The sequence below is a fragment of the Alligator mississippiensis genome, chromosome 1 (genome assembly GCF_030867095.1).
Source record: "Alligator mississippiensis isolate rAllMis1 chromosome 1, rAllMis1, whole genome shotgun sequence".
Lineage (NCBI taxonomy): Eukaryota > Metazoa > Chordata > Crocodylia > Alligatoridae > Alligator > Alligator mississippiensis.
Window position 1 is genome coordinate 265,900,294 of NC_081824.1, and position 20,528 is coordinate 265,920,821.

Sequence of the window (20,528 nt, forward strand, 5' to 3'; positions counted from 1 at the left end):
GTACTAAATGACGGTGCAATAACAGCCTATACTGCAGCGTGCCAGCTGTGCATGGTTATTTTTTGCTGCTACGTTGCCATAGCAGTACACTATAATGAGGGAGAGCTTTGCTACGGCAACATAACATCACATGTAGATGAGCCCATTGATGAGGTTATTCAGCACCAGATAAAATCTGCTAGTGCTGACTTTGGACATCTCTGAAATTGTCTCTTCAATGATCATGATATCAGGACCCAAACCAAACTTCTTGTCTACCAGGCTGTTGCTATCCCTACCCTGATGAATGGACGTGAAACCTGGACAACATATCAAACACACATGAAAGCCTTGAAATGTTGCCATCAGTGATGTCTTCAGAGAAATCTCCGTATCAGTTGGAAGGACAGAAGAATGAAATGCCAACATTCTGGCTCAAGCAAGCACTACCAGAATTGAAACAACATTTATATGGTACCAGCTCCACTGGACAGGACATGTCATAAGGATGTCTGACAACTGGCTCCTGAAACAGGTCCTATACTCCCAACTCATCCATGGTCACCACTCTAGAGGATTTTCTGAACAAAGTAAGAGATTCAAAGATGCCTTGAAGGCCACTCTGAAAACATGCAATATTAACATCAATACCTGGGAGACTTGAGCACTGAATTGTCTCCAGTGGCACTATGAAGGATGACTAAGGCATCAATTATTTTGAACAAACACACCTCACTAAGTGAGAGAGACAGAGGAGAAGAACTGTGACCCAACACCACCAAGATCCACACCTCCCTTCTGAAACTGTATGCCAAGCCTGCAGTCAAAAATGCAGATCTAAGATTGGCCTGATTACTTCCCTAACTGAAGGAAGACTGTCATCTTCATATCTGCAGAGGGATGGCCAATGACAACGATGACAAATTGGTTTCAAAAAGGAAATTGTAGAAAATGTGCATAGTGTAAACAAAAGTTAAAATTCTCCCATCACATCTAAAGTGTACTGGAAAACTGCAGTTAAGTAGAGTGAGAGAGAGGGACATAGGCAAAAATCCTGGGTCTGACTGTCTATGAAAAGTGTGGGGAATGATACAACAGATAAAGATCTGCATTTGCACAGTTGAAACTATTACAAGCTCCTCATTTTTGTGTATCTGTCACACTCAGTGTTGTACATTTTTTGCATTGATATGTTCATCTGAAAATTAAGAGTACTAACGAAATTTTGCCATCACATTAAAAGTATGATGCTTTTGCTAAGTAAACTACAGTCCCATTTACACCATCTCTTTCATTTTTTATTCATCCTTTTGAAGAATGAGTCATTAGAGTTGTACTTCAAGTTTGGTCTTAATTTTAATATGAGTTGAAAGTGTCTCCCTGTTGAGATTGCTATAAAGAAGCCAAATATTTCTAGGTCCTACTGTGAAGAAATGCATCCATTTATCTTAACAGCATTATAATAATTACATCAATGTTGATATTGCTTGCAGGCTTATATAAGTTACAAGGCTCTCACATATTTATCACAACAACTTAGAGAACTGTCAGGTACTTGGCTTAGAGCATTTTTGTAAGATACTTGAGCTATCCCTTTTTGTTACCTTCCCCCCAGGCTTTTACATTTGCTGTTTGAAAACATTATTAACCAATGTCCTTTTCCATCTTTACCTAGAAATCCTGTACCTATGAAATATAGTATTGTGTGATTTATGTCTTATTAGTTTTGCTGAAGAATTTGGTGAAAGTCAAACTAAATAAGGAAAAGGGAAGTGTTCAAAAAGTATACAGGAAAATATTTGAACAATCATAACTTTAAAACTCTTTCTTTTTAATGTCATCAAACCTTTGAGGAAACTGTCATAGGAACAGGTGTTGCAATTAAATTATAAGAGGACTCTGCTTTCTTTTGGAGACAATTGCAGTGAAATAAGTTGGAATCATCAAGGGAAATAAAATCAACTTTAGCTTTGGAGTAAATACCACTGCATAAGGTAGCATACATGTTTTTCTTGGTTATCCAAAATAGTAATTTTTATCTTTTGCTGCTTGCTAAAGCTCTAGTTAAACCTAGGGTTGCATTTGTGTTTCTGAAAGTAGAATTTATTTATTCTAAAATTATCTTTCACTCACATATGCTTAGACTCAAAATCTACACACACTCCTTTATGTTGTGGGTTCTTGGAAACTAAAGTCCATATCTTAACAAGGAGCTACTTCATTAGCTTTCCTTCTTTTTTGTCTTAAAGTTTTCTTCTGTCTTATTTTGAAGCAAGCCGATAAATATATATAATAGCAGGCACAAGCCTTTCTTAGAAAAGTCTTCTCAAGAAGACCACTGAATTCCCTCATACTTGTTGGACTTCAATTGGATTGGGAAAAGGGCTTGTAAGTAATGTTCAAATAGGATTTTTTTAGTTTTCATCAGACTCTGATTTAAAAATAAAACTTTTCATGGGACATATCAGTTCAACTGAACTTTTGCTGAGAGAGTTTTTTCAGAATTGAGTGTATGAAACCTGAGTCACAGCAGGAAATTGAAACAGAGTACCCTACTTAAGTTCACTATTAGCTGTGTAAGTGGACTTAGGCACAGAAAATAAAAAAGGCAACTCCTCGCTGTTTTCTTACCCATTCTCAAGCATAAGATGACAGTGGGAGCAGCTACAGAAGATGTGCTAATGTTCGTGAACCTAATTTACTCTATAGTACAGGCATGCGTCTACACATGCAGACCCTTACTGCTCAGTAAAAGTGACTAATTGCAACTAAATTTGATACCTGCAAATGCAAGTATCAGATTTACTCATGATTAGTTAATGCGCAGTAACACGTGTAGACACAACCCAGCACTAATTTAGGTCTGCCCTGCCACCAGTGGGCCAGCCTGAGCCCAGACCCAGGACTCCTGCCTGGGAGCCTCTCCTGCCCCAGAACTGAGCTGCTCTGTGGTAGCCCCTAGCTGTAGGCTATAAAAGTCTGTGGCCATTTTGTGCCCTGGGGCACACACACCAGGGAGCCTGAAGGAGCCTATTCACTCCTCAGGAGCATTGCAAGCCCTGTGTGACCCCCCAGGACAGGACACAGGCTCCCTCTGCCTGACTTGGCTGAGAGCCAGAGCTGCTTCCGGGCCACTGTAGGGCCACACAGGTGGGTACTGGTGGGCCAGGTGGGTGCTGAAAAGGGATGCAGCCTGCTGTACGCCGGCCAACCCTGATATCCCCCAAGGCTGCTTGCTTGCTGGCTGCCTCTGGCAGCGGAGCCAGCACCAGCTCCCTGCTGCTCACCCCCAACAGCCTGCCCTGTGCCTGCAGGTGCTGTAGGAGATAGCCTCTGCTGCATGGCTCCCAGTCCCTTGCCATGCCCCTGCGCTGGGTGCTGCTCACCATTGCCCTGGGCTGGCAACATGGGGAGAGCCACACAGGGGCCCAGAGAGCCAGCAAAGGACACTATGTCATCCTCATCCTCCCCATTGAGGTCCAGTCCCACCCATGTGTACATGCCTGTGCCATCCACTCAGGGCCCCAACTGGAGCCAGGAGGAGATAGGTGACCTTGTGGTGCTCTGGGGCAATGTGGAGGTGTAGAGGCAATTTGCACAGGGCAGGCACTTGAACATCCACATTTATGAGACCCTATCAGACAGGATGTGTGAGTGAGGGCATTCCCACTTGGCAAGGCAGTGTTACATAGAGATCAAGGCTTTGCAGGCACAGTGGGTGGCTGTAACTGACAACAGTCATCTGTCTGGTCATGCCCTAAGATCACGCCTTTTATGCAAGAGCTGACCAACATTTTAGTGCCCTGGGACCCAGGCTGCAACCCTGCAGTTTTCACCAGCAGGGGTGGCTTGCCTGAGCCCCCACCCCACCCTGACCCCTCCAGTGACATGTCACCAGAGGAGGGGCCCTTGGGTACCCTGCCCCTCCCAGTTCCCCAGCTGCTGCATGCACTAGCAGCTCAGGGAGAGCTGGCCAGTGGCTGCCTTGCCAGCTCCACAGCCCTGCCATGAAAAGCAACCACCCATCACACCACTGGCTGTCAGCGGCACCAGCTCCTCCCAGGGGAAGGGGCGGGGGCCTGGCTGGGCACCGGCCCCCATGCTGTCATAGCTCAGGGTCCCAAACCAGGTGTGTATGTGGACACAGGGCACCAGGAGGATCAGAATCAACAGGGTATAGTGGCTCAGGTACTCCCCAACCTGCACAAATTGTTAATCGCACACTGCCCAGGGCATATGCAGGAGGTGCATGCTTAGGGCACAGCAGTGGCACAGGGGGTCCAGCCCTGTGGCACCTATCCAGAGAGGCCCCCAGTGAGAAGAGTGTGGGCATGTCTAGCCCCTCACCCCAGTTGTCCAGGAGCCCCATGCGCCATGAGCCCAGGTGCCATGGGCTGGGTGGCAGCACAGCAAAGTGGCTGGCCTGCAGGAGAAGAGGCAGGGGAGTGGGGTGTGGAGCCATGGCAGCAGGTGCTGCCAGGAGCCTGGCCTGTCCTGCCTTGGGAAGGGGCAGGGGAGGCAGGCGACTTGTAGCCAGCACCCAGTAGCCCATTGACCCCTGGGGAGTGCATGGGGATGGGGAGCTCGGATGGCAGCCACCTCGACCCAGGCCTGGCTGACCTGACTTATCCTGGTCCCTGGGCAACTGTGCATGGCCAACCCCCAATCTGAGGCCAGGCAGCTCACAACCCCTGGTGCAGATCATTTTATCTCTGAAATGTTTCTAGCTCTCACAAAAGGCTTCTGTCTCTTGCCTCTGAAGGGCCAACATCTGGTCATGGGGGAGACACTGCAGCAGCCAGTGGTGGTGCTGGGTCAGGGTCACTACCACCCAGCGCTGGAGCCCTGTGGATGTGCTGACTGTGCCAGTGGCACACCCAGGAATGGACCTATCTGCTCCAGTGGCTGGTGGCAGTGGCCAAGGAGTGGGAGGAGGATATCACCTGGGAGATCACCCAGGAGGACGTGGGACTGGGAGGAGTGGGAGTTCTGGGCCAAGTTTCTGGCCATGGAGCAGGAGCAAATCCAGCCATTCAGGCAGCAAGTGGCCATTCAGGCCCACGCAGTGAAAGCCACAGTTGACAATCACCAGACTCTGGACACCCTCCTGGGCCTGACAGTCACATGCATACCCACTACTACCTGGCCCTCATCCATGGCCCCCTGCAGGGGCCTAGTACCTGTCCGCCAGCCCAAAGCAGGCCCCTGCCTGGGCCTGGAAGGAGGTCTTCTGGTGCCTGCTGGCCCAGCTCCCACCCCAGATCTTCTGCTCACCCCAGTGCCACAGAGCCCAGGACCTGGAGGTGCCAGGAGCAGCACCACAAAGGGACACTGGCCCCACTGGGCCTGGACTCAGGCAGCTGGAGGGGGAACTGCCTGCCTTGGAGGAGCACCAGCTGTCATCACCCAGAATGAGGCCACCCAGTCACCATGGCCCCCAGATGCATGGGGGAATAGACTGAGGCTATGGTGCTGGATGCCTGCCCCTGGTCTCTACCCCTTAGGACCCCCTACCCCATGGTCCCCCACTCTGGGACACTGAAAGACTGAGACGCTTGTATATAGTTTCCACATTGGGAAGAGGGTTTTTTTACTGTTAGGTGGGGAGGGTGGTGGAGGGGCTCTGTTTGTTGGGAAGGAAGGTGGGAGGGATGAGGGTGTGTTGTGAGGGGAATAATGTTTTTTTGTTTCCACTTGTGCCTGGCATGGGAATGGTGATGGGGGTGAGCAGGGGGTAGGAGGTCTGTGGGCAGTGGGGCAGGTGGGTGTTGGCAGGGAAGGCCAGGTGCATGCCAGTGTCCTGGTGCTCCAGGTGGGGCCAGAACTGGCAAAGCAAGGTGGCCCAGGTCATGCAAAAGGTGTCAAGCCACTGCTTATTGGCCCAATCCTCCTGCACCTCTGGGCTCACCATGCCAGCCAGCACCAGGTGCTGCCACCAGTGCTGGCTGGCATGGCAGACCCAAAGGTGGCAGGGATAGAGGGCCAGGAGGATGATGGCAGGGCTAGCAGTGCTTCCTGGAGCCCCTCATCAGCATGGCTGGTGACAGCAGCTGCACAGTGGTGTGGGCCCTGGGATGGTGCATTGTGGGCAGGCAGATGATCACTGCATGTGGGGAAGCTGAGCAGAGTGATGTGCCCATGGGCTAGGTGACAATGACCGCAGCAGGCCAACAAGGTGACTGAGGCAGCCAGCAGGATCAGGGAACCCTGTTCCTCATTGCCAGGGCCAGGGGCTGGGGCAAACATAGCACAGGGAGGCAAAGGGGGCATGAATAGAGCTGCCATGTGCTGCCTCTGTACATGCCATACTGCTCGTCGGAGCACTGGAACTGGCTACCCAGACAGCACCAACATTTTAAAAATGGCTGCCGAGTCCTGGCAGCCAGGTTTTGCCTTAGACATGGCTACCAAGTGCTAGCAATTGGGGCTGGAGGCTGGAGCTCCTCACAGTGGCCACAGGGGCACATGGCGGGGCTGGACGGACCTGGTATTAAATTTTGTGCCAGGTCTCTGCACATGTAGACACCTGCCCAAAAATGCTTACTGTTCATTAAGATAATGCACAATAAATCTAGTTGCAAATCATTGCACATGCAGATGCGCCCAGTGAGTAGATGCATTATAAGAGTAGATGAAATAATGCAGGGTTGCTGAACCTCTGGCTTGCAGGACCAATCCAGGTGCTGTCATCTGGCTCATGGGTCTCCGTACAAGTCCAGATGTTTAGCAGTGGGGGAGCATCTTCAATTCTGCCAAGTCCTTAGACCTGTGAAGAGCCCCAGGCCGTACGCACTGATCCCAGGGTGCATCTACACATGCAATTAAGGTGCATGGATAAACTCTGGGGTTTATTGCTCCAGAGTTTTTGCCCCCCAGTTTGCTGTTTGCATATGTGCCCAGGATAGCAGCACGTTGAGCTGGGGAGGAGCAACCTTGGCTTGCAGAGGGCCCTGGAGGTCAGCCTGCGAAACCGGGGCTGCTCCCATCAGCTTAACATGCTCCAGAGGGGCTGGCTGGGCACAAAGATGCTTCAGTGTGGGGCTAGCATCAGGCATTTCCCACACTGAAGCACCCTAATTCCCCAGCCAGCCAGGGCAGTGTCTACCCTTGTATTTACAAGTATTATCTTGCTGCAGAGTAAATTAGTTTACTCCACCTTTATAGGGGCACACATGTAGATGCAGAATGTCTACTGTGTAGTTAGTTAGTCTACTGTGCAGTAAATGTCTTGTGTAGCTGCATCTGCAGGGCACAGGGTGAGGGGCAGTGCTCCAGGGCCCAATCCTGGCACAATGCCTGGTCCCCCAGTGGGGGACCCAAACCTGGCTTACAATTGGTGAGAAGGGGTGGTGCCAGATCCCTGGGACCCAATCCCAGTGTGAGAAGGGTGGAAGAAAGCAGTGCTAAGTCCCTGGGACCCAATCATGATGTGCAGGGGGCAGAAGGGGGTAGTGCCAGCATCCCAGGACCTAGTCCCAGCATGTGGAAAGGCTGGAGGGGCTGGTGCTGGGCCTGTAGTGACCAATTCCAGTGCACAGGGAGTGAGAGGGGGCAGTGTGAGGCTCCAGGACCTGATCTGGCCCACAGAGGGGCCCCACACCACTCATCTGGTCCGTGGAACCAAATGGTTCAACCCCACTGCATTAGAACTTTCAAGATTGAACAGGGTGGAACTGAATTGTACTTAAGTGCCTAGATGTCTGATAGGTAGAATAGAATCTGGCCTTACATGATTAGCTTCTTGCAAATAGGTTACTTTCTATTTATTTTTTCCCTTTGTGAACAATTTCAGGTGGTCTTGATTTCTGCCTGATGTAGAAGACAAACACTTTTGAAATCTTAAAGTTTCATATGATAGGGACTTAGTGGTTCTCTTTATATCTTTATGGAGCACTCTCTGGTGTTAGGGATTACACAGAAAGAAGCATTGCATTTCCAGTGAAAACTGGACAATAGTTATATGTTGGTTGGTTTGGTTGTTGTCATCTTAGTATGTTAGTTTATAGGTATATGGGTTTGATGTTTTTTCTGTGGTAGTCCCTGCCTAGATAAAATGGAAAAATATTAAATGTGTATTCTATAGACATATTTACTTGCATATAAGATGACACTGAATACAAGATTACCATCCCCCTATAATTAAATCAGTATATGGAAAATTTATAAGTTTGTTATAATGTTCCAGGTATAGAATCTAATTATTGGAAGTTTGCCTTGAATTTGCCCCCCGCCTACTGCTACAGCATAGGGAAAAAATCTGGAGGTGTCAGGTGGTCCCCTTGCCATCTGCCCTCCATTGTATTCCCCCTGCAGCTTCTCCTGCTGAGTTACTGTCAGACCCTGCTCTCCCTGAGTTAATGGTAGTGAGGAGCAAATTTGAAAATCCTACATGCAAGTCCTAGGCCCAGAAACCTAGGAGTCTGGATGCCTGCAGTCTTGCTTGATTTTAAACAAAAAGCCAAGAAGCAATTATATATATGTGATCTGAGCCAACAAGAGGCCAAGATTCATGATATTAATCCAAAACCAAAAGGCTCATAATTTACCATATAGTTCATTGTGTTGGTCCTCAGCAGAGTCAACAGCATTTCAAGTCCTAGTGACCCATGGTTATGGCTCAGTACTGCTAAGTATATGTGCATATTCCAGACACCCCCCACAAAGGAGCTATGTACTAATTAGCCTCCACTTATGACTGGAACTGGGTGTTCTTGTCATAAGTCCTGGGATCCTCCAAAAATGTATATGTAGGGCAGACTGGTCCGGCTCCACCTCATGAAGGGGGTTGCCACACTAACCATATGCAACAGACTGAGAGAGGGGATGATGGAGGGGTTCTGGGTGAACTGTTTGCGGCCCTGTCGAGTGATGTTTGCCAGACATTTAAGGCTAGTAAAGAAATAGGAATTACTGGAAATGGTGACGAAAGGTGCAGCTTAGGTGTGGGAGTGAAGAGGAAGTTTAAATATAGTCAATGCCATGGCTCACTATGACTTAAAAAAGAGTCAGCTTTGAGGGGGGGCTGAGTGCAATTGGTATACCATTGATTTTATTCAAGTGGACTGCACTAGCCTATTTTTGTGATAAGTTTCTGTTGGTATGTTTGTCTGATATGGGCCATATGTCTTAGGCATGCTCAGTGTTGCTGGCATTTAATCAATATCATAGTCAGTTATCATTACTGAACCTATGTTGTTTTTGACACTATAATGATAGGCAAAGCTTTTAATGAATTTTTCTTGTATGAAAATATAAGATGAGGGGCTTTTTGTGCATTGTGATTGGAGGAAAAAAAATTTATGTTTGACTAAACACAGTATATGTTTGTGTATACACATGCACATACATGCATATGTATAGTACATATACACGAGGTATTCATTTTTTTCCTTGTCAACTTCATATTTATTCAACTAGTGTTACATATGTATGCGTATTTTATATACACATAATATTAATTCAATAAGTTGGTGAGTAAAAAAATGCAGGGAGAATTGGAGGGGTTTCCATTTTGGCCTCCAGTCTTTATAACAGTCTTTAAAATGTTGATCCAAAATTTACTAGAATATTTGGTGGCCGCTGGAGTAGTACAATATGACACATATGCCAGACAGTATTTTCAAGGCTTGAATACCCCTCCTTTACTGCATTCTGATTGCAACATGTTCCATGTTAGATTTAAGGTGTACGTTTAACCTAATATAATTTCCTTTTCACTATGCTCAGTAGTATTTTATCTAATGTCTTCATGTCCAGTTTTGTTGTTGGCTTCTCTTTTTTTAAAAACTTTAATAACAAATCCTGTTTCATTTCACCAATTGTGCTGGTGAGATGGCAGGCACTGTTTGGAGTCATCCTGTTCTATTCTCTTTCCATTTTCTGGTCTCCTGCTTGTGACTCACCTCATGTCAACTCATTTCTGCCTTTCCAGGTACATAATCCAATTAAAGTGATGTTTGGCTGGGTTTTGACCTCACCGTATTTTCTTTATGATTGGTTATCCATTCTACTCCTTTCCCTGTTGACAGCTTTGCTTACCTATGGAGAAACTGATGAACTGACTGACAGGCAATCAAAATATAAAATATTGAAAGGCCAAAGAGGTAAAGCATACTTCAGTATTTCAGGCACCTAAACTGTTATATCTCAGATTAGTGACAAATAGCAAGTGTGTGTTGGGGGGGGAACGGACCAATGTGTTGACATATGTCATCAAATTCTGATGGTCTCTTCTCCAGAACAAACACCAAAGACAGCTTCAGCTTCTCCTGAGGCCCTTCCTTCTTCTGTCAGACTTTCCAACTAGTATATCTCTAATCCAGTTTTCACAGACCTGTGAGAATTTCCTTATAATTAATATTCCAAATTTACCTTGAATTCTTCAGTAATATAAGCAGAAACTCTCATTTATATGATATTCAACACACATTTTTTTCTGTTCTTTAGTTACTATATTGTATATGAGGATCAATCTAATCCTGATGGAGCTGTGTAACCAGGCAGCAAACAATGTCAGCTTTTTAATCCGATTCTTAATATCTTTCCTAATGCTACTTTTGGCATTCAAGGTAGCATTGTTACCATAATTCAAAACACAAAATCATATAGACACTGTATTAGAAATAAAGAGGCTTCAGAATGAGACGACTTATATTTTACAGCCATAGTAATTTCACTGACTCCATTGAAGTTATTCCTCATCTATAATGGTGTAAGTGAGAAAAGAGTCAAACACTATGACTTAGGAGGCAATAATCATTCAGAAATCAAATTACAAGAACTAATTTATTGCCAAAACTTGAAGGAGGACAGAGAATAAACCTTGAAAATGTTATAGACAGTGAGGAGAGGAATATGTTTAATGTTAATCAAAGATCATGTCTAAAATAGGACTTATTGAACTATTTGGTAGCTAGAAAAAATAGGACCAGTAGGTGCACCTCCTACAATGTACAGCTATTAGACTTCAACAAATTATGTTGCAACCAGTTAGCCATCAGGTAATCATATTTAACATCAACATACTGCTTAAGTTTAATAGTTATGCCACCATTAACTAAATTAAACTTTAAATAATGCTTAGAAGATAGTTAACTACCATTGTCCCTGTTTTACAGATGGTAATACTGAGGAAAGGATATAATGCTTCCCTTTGCCACAGGATCACCACAAGATCAGTAAGAGCTACTGATTTCCAAAGTTGGGGTCATTTCCTTAGAAAATACTAGTGGTTCACCAATAGAGATTTTGGGGTTTAATACTGATAGCTGATATTTAAGGAGGCATATCAGCTGATGCCAGTCTGATTTCTGATACAACTCTGTGCAGCTGGTAAGTTTGTTGTAGTGGAAGGGATGTGGGTGGGGGCAGATCAACACCCTTTGCAGTGAGGGAGGGGGCAGGGGCAGGCACTGCTCAGCTGGGGTGGTGCAGGGTGCAGGACTGAGACACAGTTTATGGGGGGGGTGGATCCCGCCACTGAGCACGCACAGGAGGGGGGGGGCATGTGCCCCCTGGATCTGCATGGGGCAGGCGGGCTGCAGCTGTGGGCTGGAGCCGCGGCTGCACTGGGCTCTTCTTGGCAGGGGCTGGGTTTGGGGCAGGCAGCAGCAGCACCGGGAGGGGAGTTACAGGGGGCTGCAACTACTCCAGATTTTATTGTAGCCCCACAGTGGCTCCACTCCCAGCACTGCCACCACCTGCCCAGTGCAGCCCTGTCTCAACACCCACCTCCCACAACACACCTTGTAGAGTCAGGGCTGCACCAGGCAGGCGGTGGTGATACTGGGGAGCCATGGTGAAATTTGAGGTGGCTGCAGCCCCCTCCGTAGCCCTCCTCCCAGCACTGCCTGTACCAAGCCCAACCCTCACCATGAAGAACCTGGCACAGTCCTGGCTCCCGCCCACAGCTGCACCCCCTACCCCACCCCATACAAATCCAAAGTCACACCCCACCCCGCATGCCGTCCTGGGTTCACGCAGTGGTGAGAGCCACACACCCCCCTAACGAGCCATGGCTCCACCCCACGTTGCGCCCCATCCCTCCCTTACCGCAGCGGGCTTTGATCTGCCCCTCCACACCCCTTCCCTCCCCCCTCCCTTTCCACCACAACAGACTTCCCAGCTGCATGCAGCTCTCCACGCTGATGGGCTCTTCTCCTCGCTGCCTGTGTACTGCACTGCGGCTGCACATATGCACAGGTATTTATCAGCCAAATTATTGGCCACTTCTGGTTGATTTCTGATACAGCCAATTTTCTTTATATTGGTCCCAATCTGATATCGGACCAGCATATCGGCACACCTCTAGGAAATACTGCTTCCTCCATGGGCAAATCAATGTATGTTCATCATATTTATGCACTCACCTACCAAGAAAAAAGATAGATAAAAGCTGATATTTTCAAGCATTTCTTTCATTGATTTAAAGCAAACATGATAATTGATGAGGAGCATAAACTTCACTGTTATTTAGTATGCATTGGCTTCAATGCTGTCCTGTCAACAACAGAAAGTGTTGGTCCCTGTGGTGCATAGTACTTCTATTTGTATGTACTTAGTAATTGGATGTGCCTTAAAAATACTGAGTTGGATTATATGGTGTTAGGACAGCATTTTCATATGAAAGCAAGATGGACACAAATTACAATATCCACATTTGCAAACAGCTGAGGGTAAATGGAAAAAATAAACATTTTTTTAATTAACTTTTGTCACAATCTGATGCTAAGAAGATACAAGTTTTCCACATCATGGTTCTTCTTTATCAGCATTCCACTTCCATAAGCACACAATACCTTAATTTTTATTCCAGGGACGTCAAACTCATTTGGCCCCTGGGCTGGATGAGTGGCATGGAGCTGGTCCATGGGCCAGATTGAACTCACAGGGTTCATCTATACATGCAGTTAGCATGGCTGAATAAACTTCTGCGCAGTTCATGCCAGAGTTTTTTGCTCCTGGGTGCAGCGTTTATACGTGCACCCAAGACTTAAGCATGTTGGGCCGGGGCAGCACAGCCCCAGCTGGCAGCAGGTCCCGGGGGTCAGCCTGCCAACCTTGAGCTGCTCCAGTGTGGTTCAACATGCTGCATAGGGGCTGGGTGGGGTACTGCAGTCCTGCAGCCCCAGCCAGCCCCAGTCACCAGCTACATGTACGTTGCACTGGAGTAAATAATTCTGCCATAGGACAGTATTTGTGTCAAGCAGTAACATCCTATGGAGGATTTGATTAGTTCACTGTGGCCAAATAATGTCACACGTGTAGCCCATGATGCTTTGCTGTGAAGATAATTAGTCAACTCTGCAGTAAAGCATTTGTGTAGATGCCACCACAGACCAATTCCACATGCTGAATCTAGCATGTGTCCTAGAACAGTTGGAATATGCACTGTATGCAGTATGGTCCTGCTCCAGCTACTCCAGGGCAGTGCTACTTGTGGCGGCTGCTCTGCCACTCCAGGATGCCAGCTGGAGTAAGCACCTCATGCAGCATGTGGGACCATCCAGCGCACCCAGCATGCTGCCTGTTGGTCAGGGCAGCACTGGGGACCTACTGATAGGGCTCCACTGGTTAGGTCCAGCCCATCAGCCATATCTTCAACACCCCTGGTTTATGCTGTTTCGTTCTCTGGTTACTATTTCAATATTTTTTTCCACGCACAACTTTCTCATTTGAAAGTCTTGAATTCATGACAAGCATGTTCACCAGCGACGCCTTTGAGAAATCTGACCCTAAAAAGGCTTGTCAGTGATTCATACAATTCACAGGATGGTGTATGCTATGTCATTCTTAAAATAAGGCAGGCAGAGTAAATTTTAGGAGCCTTGTATTTCTTTGGATTCCTGTTATATATTTAAAAAGATAGAAAATGACACTTAGCTGTCTTTTTCATAGGTAAAATAAAGAGCTGATTGATTACAGCTGTATTTCTCTGTATCGCTCAAATATTAATAGAGAGAAATCCTGCATGACTGAAAGTGGCTGAAACTTAGCAGTGCTTTACTGGTAAAGTTAATCTAAAGGTTATCTGGGCATCATAAGTAAAATTCTGTATTTTGCTTATTTCCTGTTTAATGTGGTATTATATGGCTTATCTGCATGCTGAGACATTCCTAATTCTATATATTTCTGTCATCAGTAGAATCAGCGTTTTATTCATTTTGATCATAATCTGAACTAAAAAGATAAAAGGCTTCCACATTCTTATTCTTTTTTATCAATATTTCACTTACAAAAGTATGCAATCTCTTCATTTCGGTTCTGTTTTTCTGTCTGGTGAGATGGAAAAAGAAATAGAAAGCAATATGTTGACATATGGATGCTGTCTAGAGACTTATTTGTTTGAGTGAAGAATTGAAAGAAAAGAAATGACCTTTCTTTTGACTACATAGGGAAAATATTCAAGTAGTTTAAGCATTTAACATGATAGCCAGTTTATAGTCTTAATCCTGTACCTATTAAGCAATTTTGTCTGCAATTAGTGCCACTGCACACGTGTGTGTGGTTGGACTGATGGTTTTCCTCTACGAAGATGAGGAAGGAAATTGTTTCTGTTCTCAAGAGAACTGTTGATGTAAAAGGCCATGAAACAAAAATGGATATATAGAGAATTTGGTAGTTACAGGACTTAGTTATCTCTCATTCAGATTCTTATACCACAATGGTTGCCCCGAAAGGTCTGACTTCATAAAGTATTGACCAGTCATAGCCCCAAGAGGCTTCAGTGGACGTTCAAGTGCTGTGCCCCTCTCAGAATCAGATCAGAAGTCCTTAGCTACTGTAACAATGACACTGAGAGAAAATTTCCATATGAAATATAAGTGGTGAAAAGTATTTTATTTAGTGTATGGACCAGTGTTCACTTGGAGTGGTTTCAGAACGGGAGGAAAGAACTGCTGTTCAGGAACAATTTAATTGTGGGTGCTGAGGAGGTGCATTGGAGAACAAATGTTGACCTCTTCTTATATATATCTACCTCAGATCTATGGGGATTCCCAGAAAAGATCATACAAAAGCCTATGTTGGTAACAACAGGTTTTAACTCCCAGCTGTTGGCACAAAGAAGTCCAAGATGAAATGCTTAATATTTTGTGTTAATTAAGGGGAGCATCCTTTTGCATTTTGATATTGTGAAATGCCATTGCACTAGGATTTTTTTTTACCCTAATTCCTTTGTTTCTTTATATTACCTGCATTCTCTATCCATATATTCCTATGTATTTTACATTTTACTTAATATATTTACATGCAATAGAGATTACAATTTTCAGATTTACTAACAGACTGTTAAAGGAATCACAGCAGCCTGAGGACTTTCTCTTATTTAAGGTTCTTAAATTATTGCCAGGTTCTGAATTTCATGCTTGAGATGTAGTAGACTTAAATGGTGGTCAGTGTTTCCCCAGCCCAAACTACTGAACTGTGTGACTATACTTATGCTCTTTTATGTGGTTTATTTATTTGCTTTGTTATGCCTCCCAGTGTATACCAAATTTGTCTCTGGTATAAGTTCCATTGACTTCAATGAAGTTACATTGGGGTGAACCTGGCAGTTGTTTATAGTGCAAGACTTGCTGTAAAATTAAATGCATGCTAATCAAGAGTGATAATCTAATGCAACTAAAACTGTTCTTTTCCTTATTATAGTTCTTAAGCGAACCAGAATTGTTTCACATCAACTATCTAGGAGCATACTTTCGCTAGCTATATATACCACATACTGTAATATCAGTGCATGATATAAGTTTATATGGTGCCCTGTGGATACTACTATTAGATTATCAAGGGTCAAATGGACAGTTTTCCTTGGGCTTCAGTTGTCAATGAGACACACTGTAACACAATAAAAGTAACCTAGAGGCATCATATAAAATATCACACATTATTGAATTACGGAGTGACAGTAACTAATGAAATGAAGCAAGCTCTCTGCTCTGTTATTTCACTGCCATTACTGTATCCTAAAAATATGGAACTAACATCATCAACACCTTCTGTGTGCAGAGTATATATTGAATTTCTGCAGCAATCCAATTGACAGAACCTCTCTACTAAAGATGTGATCCTAAGGAGGTGCTAACCATCCTACCTCCCAGTGACTACATTAGGATTTGGGGCATGCTCAACACCACCCAGGACCACCTGCTAAGTGTTTAACACAGGAATTCTACAAAGAATGTTTTTCATAATAATGTTCAAGGGAACTTATGCACATCTATATTACAGCTAACTGAACAGGGCAATTACGTTTGACAACAGACCATGCTAGAGCCATGCAAGAAGTTTTCAAACTTTAAAGAAAAAGTTAATTTTTATTTTCTTTTACCCACAGGTCTACCCCCGGATAGCGCCGGCATTTTGGCACTACCTGCGGGTAGAAGTGAGTAGCGGGTATTTGAATACTCCCACATCTTTACTTTCCTCTTTACTAGTACTTACTGAACTCCTAATTTGTCCATTGTGCAAAATAAGTAGCTGCCATATTAGCTGCCATTTTCTGTGAATTTAGTCTTGTACTAATACCATATTACTTTGACTACGATGTAATTACTAACCCAGTCACAAAGATGCAATGTTCATTGTATGCAAGATGTAGCAAAATTTCTTTAACTATCTCTAAGCCAAAGTCATGTCATACCTTCTGATGATAGCATAATATCAAAGTATTGTAATAGGATTCATACTTGCACTTCCCTGTATAAATGCATTTGACATTCATAAGAAAAACATAGATCTTCAGTTTTGGAATGTCACTATTGCAAAGTCTGTGCAACTCACCCTGAATCATTTCTCCCCTCTTTTGTCCCTCAGGAGCATGAGCAGCTCAGCTACTCTTCCACAAGGTCCAAGGCTCCGAGTGTTATCATCACAGGTCTCAAGCCAGCCACCAAGTATATATTTCATATCAGAGTCAGAACGGCAGCAGGATACAGCGGCTATAGCCAGAAGTTTGAATTTGAAACTGGAGATGAAAGTAAGTCTTACTTAAGGGAAAAAAACAAATGCAGTAGTAGTAGCATCGAATTGGGAGCGTGAATGGGCTAAGTCTTCACTGTCCAACAGGTTAAAAATGAAAAAAAAAACAAAAAAACCTCATACAGCTCCCAAATAATGAGGCATGAACAATTTACAGTAGAGTAGAAGGGAGCAAGTTTTTACTGCATTTTAAGTACTCTGTGGGTGCATCTACACAATGCACTTTTGTTATTGTGCATTAAATTTAGTACCTCCAATTTGAAGTACTAACTAAATGTGCATCAGGCTGCCCTAATGCGCAGTAACAAAAGTGCATGCTTTTTTAGTGAAACAATGCACAATTAGGTAATTTGACTATGCATTCGTGCATTAACACCTAATGCGCAGTAAGAAAAGCTACTGCGCATTAAAGTACATGTGTAAACATGCATGATTACTGCCCATGTTCATGCTCTTATCACTCTATAAGAGAAAGCTAAGCCACGGTAAACTATTCCTCTTTCAGTAAGAGCTAAGCTACTGCAATTTATCTTCTTCTTATCATATAGTAAAATAATGCACACAGGCAGTAATCAGAGGCATAACAAAGCAGCTCTGTACCCTGAGCAGTGGCAATGCAAGGGGCAACACCACCTGCAAGCAGTGGTGGCAGCAGCTGTTTTTACACCCTCCCCCCCACCAAAGGCAGCACATTGGGCTGCTGAGTGCTAGACGGCATCCTGGTCACTCCCCCTCAGTTACGCTACTGGCAGTGGTCACATTGCAGATGCCCCAACCCTTTTTACCCAAAAAATTGTTCACTTGTTCATACTCTTAGCCTAAGATGACTGTTAAAAGAGGTTCTTTGTCCTGCCATACTTCCTGTCTCACTCTGTACCTTCTCCTCCTTCTTCCTTTAGAGGCTTTCCATCTTTCATCTTGAAATGCAGCTAAGACCCATATGATAGAAGTGCTAGAAAAATAGCCCTTTGCCTTCACGCAGGGCCCTACAGTTGCTTTCAGCATTCCCAGCATCTCTAGATAAAATTATGGAGACAATTACACTTATTTTCAATCAACCAATAGGTCTGCAATGAGCCTACTAAAGACCTGTGTAAGAAGCAATCATATAAAAAGCTTCAAACAGATATGTGAACAATTTCTGTAATGAAACCAAAGCCCTCACTAAAACCACACATAGGATGTTTTCAAGAATTTGAAAGAAAATTAGTGTAGATGCAACACTAAAAACACTCATTGGTGAAATTACTTTAATTAACCAATTACCCATTCCAAGCTTCTCATTAATGTAGTGAAATTCAGAAGCTGAAGTACAGATTCAAAACTTCTAAGTGTTTTCAAAAATGCTCGTGGGATTTATGCTCTCAAGTCCCACTTTCTGGCTTAGGGCCAGATTTCAAGGTATTTAGATGCCTAATTGAATTCTCAGCTGCATCCAAATGCCAACTCCCGTTGGTTTTAGAAGGAGTTATGTACCTCAACAATATGGGAAATTCCACTAGATATCTATCTGTATCTCTAAGTACCTTTAAAAATCTGGTTTTTAGGCACCTAGTAGCTAAGTCTTATTGGAAGTTAGTGGGATTTAGGGCCATAAGTGACGAGGTCACTTACAAAATTGTGGCCTAGCTTCCCAAGTCATTTAAGCACCTTTGAAGATGTTGGTGTAAGCAGTAATGGCTCATGCTTTCAGATCCAGATGACTGAAAAAGCAATTAGAAATGCTTCCAGGTTATATACTCACCATAGCCAGAAAAATCTAATCTCAGGTGCCTGAGACTTATAGCCATTCAGATCCCCTTAGGGGCCTCGTATGAGGTCAGGATTTTTGTGGGGATTGATTCAGTGTTTGAAACAAGAGACAATGGTAGGACTTTAAAGAGCATCCAAGTGAGTTGGGAGCCTAAGGCTTTCAATAGAACTTGGGGTCCTAACTAGCACAGTTGTTTTTATAGTCCCATTAACATGGAGGCAACAAAACAATAACAGTTTGTGATCCAGCTATAAGGGAACAAAAATAGACAGTGCGTTGAGGTAGATTGTACAAAGCCACTTTGAATGTCTTTTGAAAATCACTGGTAAATTCTACTACTGGAGACATTCAGTAGCTTTAATGAGCTGATAATTAGCTCTTATGTAACTAAATGTTACAAACTAAATGGTAAATTATGTAATTTAGAACTTACTATTCAAACTTCTATTCCTGTCTCAGAAGCTGTCGGTTTTATGATTTCACAAATGAGATCTTGTATGAGACATCACTTGATTGTAATTGTTCGAGGCATGCACCTTTCCAATGAGCTATCTTCTCACTATGTGACAGCACAGTTTCTTGTAGAACTAGAACTCTACTGAAATAATATGATGAATTTTCTAATTTCAATACTCTTAAATACTTATTGACTCTTAAATATTTCTAGGCATCTAGTGCGTGTAAATACCCATCATACGTTTCTCGTTAACAAAATGTTATTATTTGGGTTCATATTCTATGACAAACATGTAGCTTTATGTAAATAAGCTATCACTAGGGCAAAAGGAAATAAACATCCTTGTTCTTATCAAGTGAGAGAGCTGTACTAATAAAATCCCCAGCTCAGTTTGGTAGTTTGTAATCACATCTGCAGTTAGATAAAGAGTTCAGCTCAACTAAAGGTATTTTCATTCAAGGTGCTATTGCAACTGTGGTCCTGGTTAAGTATCACTGCAGTCTCTTTCTAAGTCCCAAACAGAAAAGAAAACTAGCAAGAAGTGTATCTATAGCAAAGGTGTGGCACTGACCTGAGACAGACTTGGGAAGGCAGCAGGAAAAAAATGGCTGCACAATTGCACTCACTAGGGCAACCAGACATCACTGCTGCCCCGGAGCATAGTAGCTGCCATAGGTGCCAGGCTGCATCATTATGACACTGGTGAGGAGTTTCCAGTGGCCAGCCACAGATTACATCTCCTGTCCTGTCTTCTAGCAATTGCTTCAAGGAAGTCAAACACACATTAAACTTCTTTCATTTAGTTATGCAGAACATCCTAACTTTTTAGTGTGGCCTGATCTTCTGTATAAGACAAGCGAAACAAATTCACCTTATTTCTACACCAGGCTCATGACCCCTAATTGAAATGAAACATTGCATTTAGATATGGCACTTGTACATAAGAATCTATTATCCCGCAGATAAAATATTCCAATGTTTGATCCCCCTTATTGTTAAACATATGTGCTCTATTTTTACCCTCACTTTGTTTATTTTCAATAATGACTGAAGCAGGTTCTGCCTTTGTCTGCTAAATTTAAAAAATCGCCTATTGGAAATCTCTTCCTCCTGTAGGTCATTTTAGACCCTTCTCTGGGTAAGATAAATAAATGGAGGTTTTCCTCTTTTTCCAAGGTTTTTTTGAAGACTTCTTGTGGCTGTCTTCTAAAACCTTTCCAAATTATCAACCTCCCTTTGGACAAATGGATGTTTATAGTGAACCTAGTATCTCATTAATGATTTCACTGACACTGTATAAAGAGATAATGCCACTCCTCTGTTCCCTTGCTTTTAAATCCAAGGTGCACACTTGCTCTCAAC

The 20,528-nt window shown here is 43.9% G+C and overlaps 1 protein-coding gene across 3 annotated transcripts in view; it reads left to right on the plus strand.

The window, feature by feature from the left end:
* EPHA6 (EPH receptor A6) overlaps window positions 1–20,528 on the plus strand; it is a 978,007-nt gene that overhangs the window by 697,872 nt on the left and 259,607 nt on the right. For all 3 annotated transcript variants that reach the window (XM_019476566.2, XM_059720587.1, XM_059720588.1), the window contains 2 exons: window positions 16,313–16,360; window positions 16,792–16,954. In XM_019476566.2, the coding sequence (XP_019332111.1) occupies window positions 16,313–16,360; window positions 16,792–16,954 (211 nt within the window). The remainder of the gene's footprint in view (window positions 1–16,312; window positions 16,361–16,791; window positions 16,955–20,528) is intronic.